Consider the following 13547-nt stretch of genomic DNA (forward strand, 5'->3'; position numbering starts at 1 on the left):
CATGTTTGTAGGTCCACCAGCTTAATGGATGTGAGCCGAGACTTGAAATAGATGAGCTAAAGATAAGTCTCAAAGACTTAGTTAAAAAAGCATGAAAGCCACCTCCACGTCTCAAGTCAAAACGCCGAGGTCAGACCCGCGTTGCAAAAATCACAACGCCGAGGTCACATCTGGGTTCCAAATTTAAAACGTAAGGGTGAGACCCGCGTCTTAAGTTCAAAATACAGGGGTCCACCCCTACATTCCAAAAGCAGTATTATAACGCATACCTTCATACGGGTCCTGCGTGTCCCTTCAACCAAGATTTTTTTTGAAGCGAGTGCAGAGAACGACTCCTTTATGACAAGGAAACAACAGCTCTAAGATCAGAGTTGAGATCCAAAGTATTCCAAAAATTCGTCCCAGTCAACTGCGAACTTTCAAAAACTTTAGAGGGGGTTCTGTAGGTTGTCTAAAAATCACTGCAGATAGTTGATCCACCATCAAATACCGATGATGGAAGTTATAATCTGACGACTTCCACAAGGCTATAATTTGAAAACTTTTACGTAGATCGATGAAGGTTATAATCTGACGATCTTCGTAACATATAATAAAAAGTCTAATCAACAGCCTTCACAATCAACATCGGGAGTTACAATCTGACGACTCTCATATTTTTATGGAGCCAAGAAGAAGATTACAAGATGACGGTCTTTGTAACGCTCTAGCAAAAGAGACTACAAATTGACGGTTTCTTCAAATCCAGATGCAGAGCTCACCTCTGCGTCCCAGATTCAAAACACATAGCTCGTGGCCGCCTTCCAAACTCCTAGAAGAAAAATGCTGAGCCCGTAGATGTGTTCTAGAACGAGACGCAAAGCTCAAGAGCTGCGTTCCAACTTCGAAACGCAAGGGTCAGCCTTGTAGTCCAGATTCAAAATGCAGCGCGACCTGTACGTTCTCAGCCGCCAACACAAGTCCCAACTCTGCGTTTCAGTCCCAAAACACAGTGTTCGTGCCCAGAATGCAGATTTTGCGTTTGACTCATTCAAATACGATTTAAAAGGTTCTAAAACCGTTCTCCCATGATTTTAGGGGGGATTACACCCCTTAAACTACATGAACGGTTTCAAAACCATTTTCCATGAAATGAGATCGGTTATACCCCATTAAGGAGAGATTTTAGGGGGCAGTTACACCCCCAAAAAGCCCTATAAATAGCTAAAATCAGCTTAATTCGGATCTTTTTCTGGGGATCTTCGATCTGGAATTTTGGAGATCAAAAGGCTCTCTCTCTTTTTCTGGATTGGAAATCTTGGAGATCGGCAAAAGACTTCTTGGCAAAAGAAGGATCTCGACAATCTTCAGATCCTCGGAGTTGTTCTTGGAGCTTTTATCAAACTTGGCTTACAAACCGATTTTCGGTTAAATCAATCAACTCTTACATAGAGTTATAACTCGCTCAGAGTTCTCTAACTCGTTAAGAGTTTCAAACTTGCTCTGTAAGTTCTTCTAAACTTGTTTAGAGTTCTAAAACTTGCTTTGCAAGTTCTCTACAGCATCAAATCGTGAGGAGAAGATATCGTTCTAGTGAAGCAAAACGTCGGATCGTCAACAGAAAGCAAGCTCGACGCGAGCATTCGAGGGAGACATTTCATCGCCACCGTGAAGAACCCAGACCTAAATAAAGGGGAGGATCTCCCTCGATCTTCTTCTCTTTTGTAATCAGGAAATTCAAATTGTATTCGAGGTTGAGAGAGTTGTAAACATTCTTTCTCTAAATCAGTTAGAGGGAATAAAACATTCAATTCTTTTATTTTCTTATTACAAATTTTCCACCGAACAATGATGAGATTGAGAATGATGTTATCCATCGAATCAAATCAGGATGGTTAAAATAGCGGTGTGCATTGAGAGACTACTGTGATCTTAGATTATCCATGAAACTAAAGAAAAAATTATATAGAATACTTCTAAGATCAAGAATGCTTTATAAATTAGAACATTGGACACTTAAAAAACAACATTAGCAAACAACAAATGTAGCAAAAATGTGAATGCTAAGATGATCTTACGGGTAGGGGTGTTCATTCAGACCAGCTCGGTCTAGCTAGGAAATCTAGGTTTCGGCCTCGCAAAAGACCCAACACGGACCAGAAACTAGGTGTACCGGGCAGGGCCCAAGCTCAGGTCCAAGTCCAGGCAATTCCGGGCTATGTGTGTGTGTGTAGAATAATAACAGAAGCCACACCAAACATAACAAAACCAGTTTGAATATTTAGTAGCTTTAAAGCTCCCATAGAGATGGCCAGTTCAAACATCAGGATCCATATTTTCCTATATTTTTCTATTTAAAAATATACAGATGCATCATATCCGGGTTGGTTTGGATTTTGGTCTAGAGACCTAAGCTCAAAACTTGAGCTTCGCCTACTTTCGGGCCGCACCTGGGTCACGGGCTTTTTGGACAGTCCTACTTGTGGGTATATACTAAAAGATAAAATAAGAAATGAGAGCAAATTGGTTGAGGCGGTTTGGTTATGTACAACTGAGGCATCTCATGTGCACCGGTCAGAAAAGATGATTTGGTCTAAGGAACTTAGTTAGAAGCAATTAAGAAAAAATATAATAATGTTAAAAGTAACATAGGAGATGATTCAAAATAAAACTGAATAGAAAAACAGAATTCATGTTGCCAACCTGATAAATTTAGGAAAGGATTTGTTGTTGTTGTTGTTGTTACAGAAAACCAAATATGAGAGATTTGGGGACAAATTCGTAAGTGTATAAATTGGAAGGAAATTCCGTAACATTGTAGATTTTAGGGACAAAAAAGCGTAAATTTAAGTAGTCCAAAACCAAGCGCCTACTGCGGCATCTCAGAAGGTAACCCAAAGTTCATGAAGAATGTGACAAACGTACTTCCAATCTAGGTTGGAATTGTTTTCAAGTTCAGTGAGTTGAAATAAACAAATCAGACCCAGTATAATAATATATAAAAGCTCACCTGTTTGCGCAACTACTTGCCATGGTTTGAACAGTTGCGGCGCCAACAAACACGACTGCAGTTCTATCGTTTCGCACCCAAGGTAAAATGTCTTTGACTCTTTCGCCCTCAGTAGGTCTATTTGGCGCCAAAAAAAGAAAAAAAAAACAATTTCCTATGTTACTGAGGATATAAGAGTAACATCCTCATAACAGTTTCACTCAGAAACCTATATGCAACAACAGAACTACAGGGGGTCCATCTGCAATTGGGCAGTAGTACAAGGGCCTATCCGCAATTAACCCCCAGGAAAAGACCATATCACCTTTGTTCTCATATCATAATCTCATGTATCATATTAGTATTTCATAATCTCAAATACAATCAAATAAGTATAACAAACAACCAAGCACTTTGAATTGAGAGCGAGGAAAAGGGTACTTAACCACTATCCAACCAAGTATGCTTACGAACAAATTAATCACAACAAAGAGACATCATATATTAGATTCTTTCCTATGATCGAATAAAGCCCCCACACACAGACACGTACATAAAAAGCCAGCATTGTTTCTGATACGCAGAAAACTTTTCTGCGTTATTCTCTTTCTACAGTAATTCAAGTGGCCTTTGCTTTATGTAACCTTGCAGCTTCAATCTTAATAAAGACCATCCTGCCAACTCTGAGGACCACAGATCGATAACACACGCATCACTTCGCAAATAATTCACACTTAACAGAATCTTGTCCAGCAAGCACAAGCATTTTTAGAATGCTGACACAAAAGCAAATGAACTGCTTCTTTTTGTTGTTTATGCATTTAGTTTTATTCTCAAGCTCAAATGCTTTTTCCACAGAGCAAGCTTTGGGAAATGGCCTAATGCGGTCCAGCCTTAACAGGTTTCAAACGCTCAATTGCACCCTTACAGAGATTTGAGGTGTGCAAGTTAGACATCAAAGCATAGTAAGTCTAGTTTCAATTTGGCTGATAGACCCCACCGGGTTAACTTTTTAGACTCTTTCACCCAAGTGAAATTTCATAGATATTGCCCAGGCTGAAATTAAGGAGTCTATTTGAAGGTAAAAGAGCGAAAAACAAATTCACCGAAGAATTCTTAACTGCGAAAATGAAACTGCAGGGTTAATAAGTTCGAAGTAACAATGTACTACTAAAACCAAAAAACAATTAAAAATCCAACCAATGAAATTGTTGGAGTTAACTCGATTTCCAACTCAATTATTGCTGCAGTTTTCTGCATGCATATATAATTTTGCATGGTCTTTTCGGGCATGGTGCAGTCATTATTTGACTCGGAACTCTGCATGAAAGTTGTAGAGGTGCATACATAGTTTACTCAAAGCTTTGAATCACAAGAATCGGAGCAGCATTGATGGAGTTATGGTCAGTCAAAATACCTTATCCGAATCTGAACAGATTTGTGTATTCCCAAGCATCTTGGAAGATGAAAAGGTGGACTAGAAGGTTCATCAAAGCCTATAAATTGGCATACTCCCGTTGTGGAGTTGTAATCCAAGTTTTCCACTTGTTCTCTTAAAAGTATAAAGAGTTAGAGTGAAGGAGAGTCTATTATATTGTAGAGATCTCTAGTGTTGAGTTGATATAGAAGGAGCGTGTGTGAGGGCTGTGTGAAAGTCGGCGTTGTCGGGTGTGTCGTGTGTGCCTTGTACCAATTTGTTGATTCCATTATAGTGAAGTATCATGCGAGCTTAACCCATGGTTTTTTCCTGTTTGAGTTTTCCACGTAAATCCTTGTGTCCATTCTTTGTGTAATTACTTTTTATCCTTTTGTCATTAAGAACAACACCATGCATGAAGTGGTGTTGAGAAGTTTCGCGGTTCATCAACATCAATAGAAATAATATCATTACCGTCTGAAAGTGTCTATATACATTGCCTGCATTTACCACAACCATTAAAAAAAATCAAACCCAAGGAAATTGAACAAGCTCAATAAGATACTATAATAGATCACAATAAACTAATCTTTCACAAGTACTGCTTCACTCTCTGTCGCTTATTGCTGTGAAAGTCATATTAGCATGAGTCGTCTCCGGTGATCCCGAAGACTCGGTGGATGATGTATTTTTCTGGCTTCTAATCTTGAGGTCCTTGAAATCACAGACCAAACCAGGCCGGGTTATCTGAGAAGACTCCACATCCATCTTTGTTGTCAGCATTGTGACCACAGTGGACATTAATGGCCGAAGCTTGGCAACCTCTTGTGTGCACAGAAGAGCAATCTTCAAGAACTTGCATGCCTCTTCTATTTCCAAATCATCTGTTATGGAGGTGTCTACAACTTTTGCCAGCTCTCCACTTTCATAGTGTAGCCAGGTCTATAACACGAGAAGACCATTAAGATGCCAGCACCAATTATGTTGGCAACAAGAACTCAAAAAATCTTTGAGATTTTTGAGCGTATGAACTCTATCAACACATTTTAATTTTGGGTTAATTGCGGAAGACCCTGTGTAGTAACAATGTTTTGAACTTGCGACCCCTCTAGTTTTATATCTGCAGATAGACACCCGAGTGAATTTTTTGAGTCGTTACCCTCAGCGGGTCTATTGTCAAAAACTATTTCTCTTTTCTTCTTTCTAGGTAAAAGAGTCAAAAAATTCACTAAGGGGGTGTATCTGTAAAAATAATTAGAGGGCTAATAAATTAAAAACAGTGTACTATAGGAGTCTATTCGCAATTAACCCTTTAGCTTTTCTTAGTATGTTTATCCTATACCTATTGAGGTCATTTGGCAAATATTTTACCCTTTCCATCTATAAGCAAACTTATAGCTACTTAACCTCATAAAAAATTCACTAAATATCAATGAGATTATTGTTCACACTGTTAGATTTGCAGTGGAAATTATAGATAAAAATGACGGTTCTTTTCGACAACAGGCAAGCAATGTTGCGTTACCCTAGGCTAGGTGTTGTATTTTCTTTCAGATAAATAGTACAATTACAACAAAGAAGCACGTGTTATTTTTTGTTTTCAAACATATGTAGAATAATCAATAGATTATTTTGCTCAACGAACTCATTTGAGTAGTTACTCATTTGAGTAGTTGGCAAGAGCGTAAAACAAATCATAGATGAACAGCTAATCCTCTTGAAAAATAAAGATGTTGAGTCCTCCTAATGTTTAATCCTTAAGCCGTCGCAAACTAAGACCAGAGATGACATAAATCACTCGGAGTCCACGACTAATCTCAATAGTTGACATTAATTAAAAAAAGGATTCTATAGATGTAATGTTAACCTTCATAAGCACACGATATTGGGGAAAAAATGGCAGGAAAAATGTGGAGCTCATTTGTATAGGAAATTTCCATCATTTTGTAAAATAAAAAAGACATGCCATAAGTATTAACTTACCCTTTCAAGAAGAAAGCGTTCTTCATGAGGCAAGCTTGTGTTTCTGTTACATCTTCCACAAACTATCTCCAATAGAAGAACACCAAAGCTGTAGATATCCGACTTGCATGTCACCTGCCCATGTAACGCATATTCTGGAGCTAAGTAACCTCTGTTCAAAAAAAAATTTAAAAAGAGAGAAGGTTAGGGAAGGAAGGTTCTCTTAATCTTGGAATCCAAGAAAACTACACATCCTAAATTCTGTCGTTCCATTGTCATGTGCCTCAAATGCTAGATTGCATGATCGATGCCTAAGCTATCTCACACATGATCACAAGTATATATTTTGAATAAATCATTTTCAAGAAATTAAAATCTCTTGTTCATTTATTTTAAGGGGTTAATTGCCGATGGACCCTCTGTACTATTGCCCAATTGTGTATAGACCCCCCGAGTGAAATTCTTTTCGATTCTTTTACCCCAAATGAAGGAGAATTTTTTTGGACAAATAAACCTTCTGTGGGCAAAAGTTTCAACAAAAATGTCACAGTGGGGGCTATCTGCAACAATTGAACTACAGGGGGGTCTATCTGCAACTGCAGTAGTACAGGGGGTCCATCTGCAATTTACCCTTATGTTCAAGGGCAGCAGCTGCAGCATGGTGCTTTCAGGGTGCATTAAGCTCCTACCCAAGCCAGTTGTTCCATCACAAGCACAGTGCCCAATGCAAGATTAACACAAGAATATCGCACTTTAATCAGGGCATGTTATCGGACAGTGCATACAGTTAAACTCTAAGCATAGACCTAGCCTGAATTCATTTCAAACTTTATAAAGAAGCTCGGGTCCAGTCTATGATCATTACACTGTGGACCAGTGAAATACTCAAACAAATGAACCAAATGTGTGTGTGTGGGGGGGGGGGGGGGGGGAATAAAACTTATGGAGCAGGAGATGCGGATCAAACTCACAATGCTTCCAGCAACGCGAGTACTAACATGGGTTGCATTTGGTGGCAGGAGCCTTGCTAACCCAAAATCAGAGATTTTGGGAGTAAGGTCCCTATCAAGAAGAATATTGCTTGCTTTGATATCACGATGGATTATAGGAGGTCGAACTTCTTCGTGAAGGAATGCAAGTCCACGTGCAATACCTATGCTGATATTTGTTCGTGTTTTCCAACTGAACTGAATATTACTACGATTTGCACCTAAGAAAATGAAAGTAGCTTGAAGGTATTCTTTCAAAATAGATTAGACATATGGATATACAACGGGTTAATTTTCACAAAACCCCTTAAACTTTGGAGGGTTTTGCCCATAACCCCCCTGAACCTTTTTTTATCTCTCATAACCCCTTTGGATTTTTGGGTGTCTCAAAACCTCCTGAACTTTAAACTTTTCTATTAGGACCCCCGCTTGTAATTTGTAAATAACCAAAATTTCCTTGAGAGAAAAAACCCTCAGTTTAGGGAAGGGGGGCACGCTGCTTATAAATGACAAATTTGGGGATTGTTTTTCTCTCAATGGCATTTTAGTTGTTTGCGAATTTCAAGGGGTTATGCACAAAATCCCCAAAGTTCAGAGGGTGTCTTGTAAATTTAACCCATTTACAAAACTTACCAAGAAGAGTCTGCGCAAGGCTATTGTTCTCGATGTACTCGTAAATTAGTATTCTATGAACACTTTCAACACAGCAACCATACAATCTAACAAGGTTCTCGTGGATTATATCAGAAATCACAGTAAGCTCAGTCAAGAACTCTCGTATTCCTTGTCTTGACTCATGAGAGAGGACCTTTGCAGCAATGACTGTCCCATCTTTAAGTGTTCCCTGCATCAAATACAGCCCATTAACAATGATGCTCAAATTTAGTGTTGCTGCAGTTTAATGTAAGAAACAATACTCTGTAAACAGATCCAAAACCGCCTTTGCCAACTTTATTGACAGGGCTAAATTCTCTAGTGGCTTTACACAATTCTTTATAAGAGAAGATCTTCACATTTTCAACACCAGCAATATCTGAAAGAATAACAAAATCAAAAGTAAGCACTAGTTTAAACAAGGTTGGAGGAGGCAAAACTCATATCATATAGGGCTCAAAGCATTCAATTTTTACAAGAAGTACCTTCATCTCTTTGAACAGTTTTCTTCTCTGGAGTTGTCAGACCCTTGAATAAGCAAGAGAAACAACTCATTACTCTGACTAAATCACCGATTAACCTTTCTATGTTGAGTGCTGCTTTATATGAAATATGGGAGCACTGCAAAATCAAACGCTTGAATTGAGACACAAGCATTCATCCAGTTTCAAAAATACATGGGCAGTGCAAGCACGCTAATTGAGACACAAGCATTCAATTTTAACTGATACTTAAAATGCAGGATTCTCATGCTTCATAAGATGCATTCAAATATACATGAAGATGCAACACAAGATAATGATACACAAAGATTCTAGAATAATACATGATGACCAAAGAAGGACATGGCTGCATGGATAGATGTGTGACATGTGTCCATTCAACATTGATGGTAAGCCATCAATTTCAAATTATGCATACGCATCGGCAATCAAACTTCACGTATACACCAATCATAATTAAGGACTATCTCTCCACATGAAACACTCAAGTTATTGTAGACTCTCGGTGATAACTTTAGAAGTGTTTCGCAAATTTGTGAAGACCAATTATAGTGAAACAACATATGATCTCATCAATGGAAAATAACTCTAGAAATATCTGTAAAACTCATCCCTGTAAGAGATGTGGGTAATAAAACAGCTAATCATTAGATCAATATTATTATGCAGTCAAAAAAATGAATAAACACTCCATATTTATACTTGAAGTAATTTAAACCAAAAGAGTTTATTGAACATCAATCTAGACAGGCTTTCAGTGAACAGTTAAGATGCCTTAAGAGTCCTATTTCCACAATTTTCTGGATTGCAACCTTTTCAGGACCACCTGGATATTGTTACAACTTCCAAGTCTTCATAACCTCTTCCACTTCCATCATACACCTTCAACCAGCTAAATATGAGATATATAGGTTAAGTAGGGTCCTGATTGGAGCTATCAATAGTTCTTATCATTACCATCCTTCTAGTTTGTAGTTTGATTCAATTTGTTCACCAAAAGCCAGTTTTCTTGTGTTTCCCACAATTTTGGTAAGCATTCTGAGCTTGCGATGTGCTTCATGCTGTGCCAGTTTATTCAAAGTAAAATTTTCCATGTGATCCTGCAGAAATAAATACTTGAGTTGCTCTCCTTAAATATATTCGTTCCACAATGTTTCGCTACGAACATCACATTGACTATGACAAGCCATTTTGTAGCTATCTCTTTATTTACTTCCTAAATTGACGATGGATAAAGCACTTATTGGCATCAAGTCAACTCCCAATTCTCACTTTTCAGTTATGGCAAGCCTGAAAATAGCTATCTCATTAAATATACTCCCACAATGTTTTGCTACAAACATCACAATCACTGGGACAAGATTTATTATAGGCTTACAGTTATAGCCTGGGTTACTCGAACACTTCATCTAGGCTCCTATATACATGTCTGACACTTCCTGTATCTGTGTTCGTGTCGGACATTGTTGAATACTGATTGAATATATACGTATATTTATTCAGACATGTCGTCAATTATATAACACATGTTTTAGCTTAAAACATGATGCGCTTCTTGAACATATATCTTACACTTCACTTCAAATTTATGCAACTCGCTAGACTCAGAATAGGTTGACTTTAGCACATATCTAGTTCATAAGTATGATTATAAAGGATCGTTTGGATATCTAGTTCAAAATACAAGCGGTTTTTCAACTTACAATCCACTCCATAAAAGAAACATAAAAATATTATTAGGATTTAAGTTTTCATAATATGTAAATGAAAAAAAATATCGACCTTATACAAGTTATTAACTTTAATATGTACGTATATAGCCATGTTCCTATATCCTAACTTTTATAATTTTGTCATGTCCCATAGGCCGTATCTGCACCCATATCCGCACCCGCAGCCGTATCAAAATAGATTATTGCTATTTTTTATTTATTTCTGAAATTGGTAACGGATAAAAATTATTTGCATCAAGTTACGACTTAACCTTTCAATTCTAGTTTCTCGGTTATCGCAAGCCAATTAGTATATGAAATAGGTGGTGTTCAAGAGTTTATAATAAAGAAAAATGCATTTTCCCATTTTATTTTTTTAAAGTCGCTAACTATTGTGCAAAAACTCCGAAGTTGTGGTGAGGACCCCCACATGTTGAGCGCCCTTTTCAATGTTTGAGTGCCCTTTTCAAGGGCTAAAACCTAGACTCATGCAACAAAATCAAATTTTAGGGAAACTGCTTTAAATTTGTGGCCGATGGGAATCAAACCAAGGTACTCTGATATCATGTTAAAGTCTCTAACCATTAAAAAAGGGGGAAAATAATAATAATAAAAAAATACTTCCGAAGTTGTGTTGAGGGTTATATTTTATATTCTCACATTATTCACCAAGGCATGACACTCTGGGTAGGGAAAAAAATCCTTTTGTTAGTAATAACACCAGAACATTACATTTAAATACATGAATAGTCAAATCTTTAGAATTAAATCTCAGTAACTCTTTTTCCCAATAAAAGTCCTGAATTCCCTTATAAACGCAAATTACTCCATGATAACCAAAACTTCAACTGTTTTCTCTTAAAAATACATCTAATAATTTTCAAAACTGCACAAGAGGAAACAATTTAGTCTAAATCTAACAGCTGAACAGCTCAAAACAAAATACGCTAGCAGATGCGCAACGAAGTTAATTAAGCAAAAACACGGAGTTTTTGAAATTTAAACAAGACCCAGAGATGGAAATCACCTGAATGGCGCACGTTAGAGCCGTGCGCCCTAGCTCAACGCCGAGCAGCTCGCTCCCGGATCTGCTCATCGCAGGAAAGAAAAAAATCGATCAATATTAGCAAAGAAATGAGATCTCAGAGAGAAATCGATGCATTCAAAAATACCCAGAAGGGGGACTTGCCGCAATGAGAGGTGCGCACGTTAGCCGCGTAAATGAAGAGGTAGGAAAATAGAGTTAGGTATAAGTACGAGGAGGGTCGTTGATTTTTATCTATGAGTCGACGCGGAAAGAGAAAGAACGTGTTTATCGGACATTAGTTTCACTCACTCGGCACTTACATGCCTCTAGTTATTTTACTTAACTTTTATACTTTTGGTTTGTTTATAATTAGTATGTTAGTATATTCTGTTATGTAAACGTAAAAATTCTCATTCGCAAGTGCACATATTAACATTGTTATGTAAACGTGAAAATTTTCATTCGGAAGTGCACATATTAACATTCGATGCTAATTTTATAGCTCTATAACTAATAAGTTTGTTAAATTTTATTATTAAATCTATTTATATTCTATTATAAAAATAGAATTTAGATACATTTAAAAGTAGAATTTTGATAGGGATAATAGTAAATTTACAATATACTAATGGTTCAAAACTTTTTAATTAACAAGTGAATGTTATCTAAAAAGTTTCAAGTGAATTTTTCACGTTTGCATAATAGAGAGCTAATGTGTCAAATTTAAACAACTTAAGGTAGATAAATTGCCACAAAAAACAATCGATGATATATAAGTGCTGAGTGAGTGAAATTATAAATTGTTTAAGTGTCGTTTAGCCTTAAAACTTTGGTATCTTAAATTTGTCCATCAAACTATTGAAATTACTATCAGATCCCCAATTCTCTTAAATCGTTCCAAATTAATTCCTCTACCTCTTGGATGCTTAAGAATTGAATAGTATCAATAATATGAGAGGCTAATCAAAATTAATTCACAACAAGAGAACACATTAGCACTTTCTCGAGGGACAAATGTTAGTATGAAAGATTCAGGGGACTATGAGCCAAAAAACTCAAATAATAGCATTGACTTTGTCGGCGCGTAAATTACCTTAAATTTTGACTTGTTGCTTGGCTGTCAGCATATGGATTTAATGCCTTTATATTATAAATTAAAGTCATCCTCATTCAGCGCCCATAACTAATTATCACCAATATGTACAATATTTTAATACAAAATCTGTACATGACGCGGATACAACCGTTTAATATAAAATAAGTGGTAAGATTGTATTACAAATTTGCTACTAGTTATTGCAATACACTCCCTCCCTCCCTAAAATTTTGAGTTTCTCCCCTCAAGAAATTATTAGTTATTCGTAAACCATAGATGGGGGCTAGATGAGAGAAGGTTTAGAGGTTTCCCGGACACCACATAATTTAGAAAGGTTAAATGAGATAAACAGAGTTCAGACGGGTGATGTGGAGCACCCCCTAAAAATTAGGGAAGTTTTGTTAAATTAACCCTTATAAAAAATAAAGCGATAATTATTATTAACTAGCGAGGAAGGCACGTGTAATGCATGTGCCCGCTCCATTTCGTGTTTATCAAATAGAGCATTACAGATTCTATATGTACAGAAGTTAAAAGAATACATGTTATATTACAAAAACTACGCTTACCCAACTTATATTAAGCAACTGTTCTGTCCAACTTTGACAACAACTTTAATATTCAATTTTCTTTTACCTTTTCTTTAAATCAAGTCAATCCTAAAATTTTCAAAATTTTCTAATACACCACTTTATGATATATATAGTTTAAGTAAATTGCACATAAACCCCTTGATCTATACATTCAGTTGCACTTAACTCTGCTCAGTATATTTATTAGCATCTAGCTCTTTTCAATTTCCTTAAGGAGAAGGGTGTTAGCTGCAATTGATATTTCTAAATTAAAGTGGAAAGGTGGACATACATAGAAAAAGGTTATTTATGCTTTGATACTTCAAAAGAATTTTTTTTAATAAAATTTTGATACCCTGAAGTTCTAGTACTGTGACAGTTCCATACTTCAAAGTGATAGATTATGTTAATATCTTTATATATAGCATGTAAATATTCTCTTGTTATGATTCCTTAATTATAGCCTAGATTATAGCCTAGATTATAGTCTCATAGAGCTGTATATATTTGACAAGAGTTGAATGAGAAAGGCAGGCAATATACAATCTTTCATGGTATCAGACTAGGTTACGAACCCTAGCCGCCGTCTTCTTCTGTATCCTACCTCCCTCTTCTTCCTCTTCCTCCACCTTCTCTCTTCTTTCTCC

General features: G+C 36.7%; 1 protein-coding gene across 3 annotated transcripts; it reads right to left on the bottom strand.

The window, feature by feature from the left end:
- On the bottom strand, window positions 4828-11435 carry LOC109820777 (putative serine/threonine-protein kinase). Of its 3 annotated transcripts, none has more exons than XM_020386975.1 (8): window positions 11378-11435; window positions 11233-11293; window positions 8476-8611; window positions 8254-8369; window positions 7970-8180; window positions 7322-7557; window positions 6369-6521; window positions 4828-5327 (listed from the first exon to the last, which is right to left on the bottom strand). In XM_020386975.1, the coding sequence occupies exons 3-8, from the start codon at window positions 8543-8545 to the stop codon at window positions 4992-4994; spliced, it is 1122 nt and encodes a 373-aa protein (XP_020242564.1). In that variant the 5' UTR covers window positions 8546-8611; window positions 11233-11293; window positions 11378-11435; the 3' UTR covers window positions 4828-4991. The 3 variants fall into 3 exon arrangements, with proteins under 3 accessions (XP_020242564.1, XP_020242562.1, XP_020242563.1); XM_020386973.1 differs by having other exon boundaries at window positions 5191-5327; window positions 6369-6519; window positions 7319-7557; XM_020386974.1 differs by having other exon boundaries at window positions 5191-5327; window positions 6369-6519; window positions 7319-7557; window positions 11395-11405.

Source organism: Asparagus officinalis, chromosome 8, assembly GCF_001876935.1.
Source record: "Asparagus officinalis chromosome 8, Aspof.V1, whole genome shotgun sequence".
NCBI classification, from domain to species: domain Eukaryota; kingdom Viridiplantae; phylum Streptophyta; class Magnoliopsida; order Asparagales; family Asparagaceae; genus Asparagus; species Asparagus officinalis.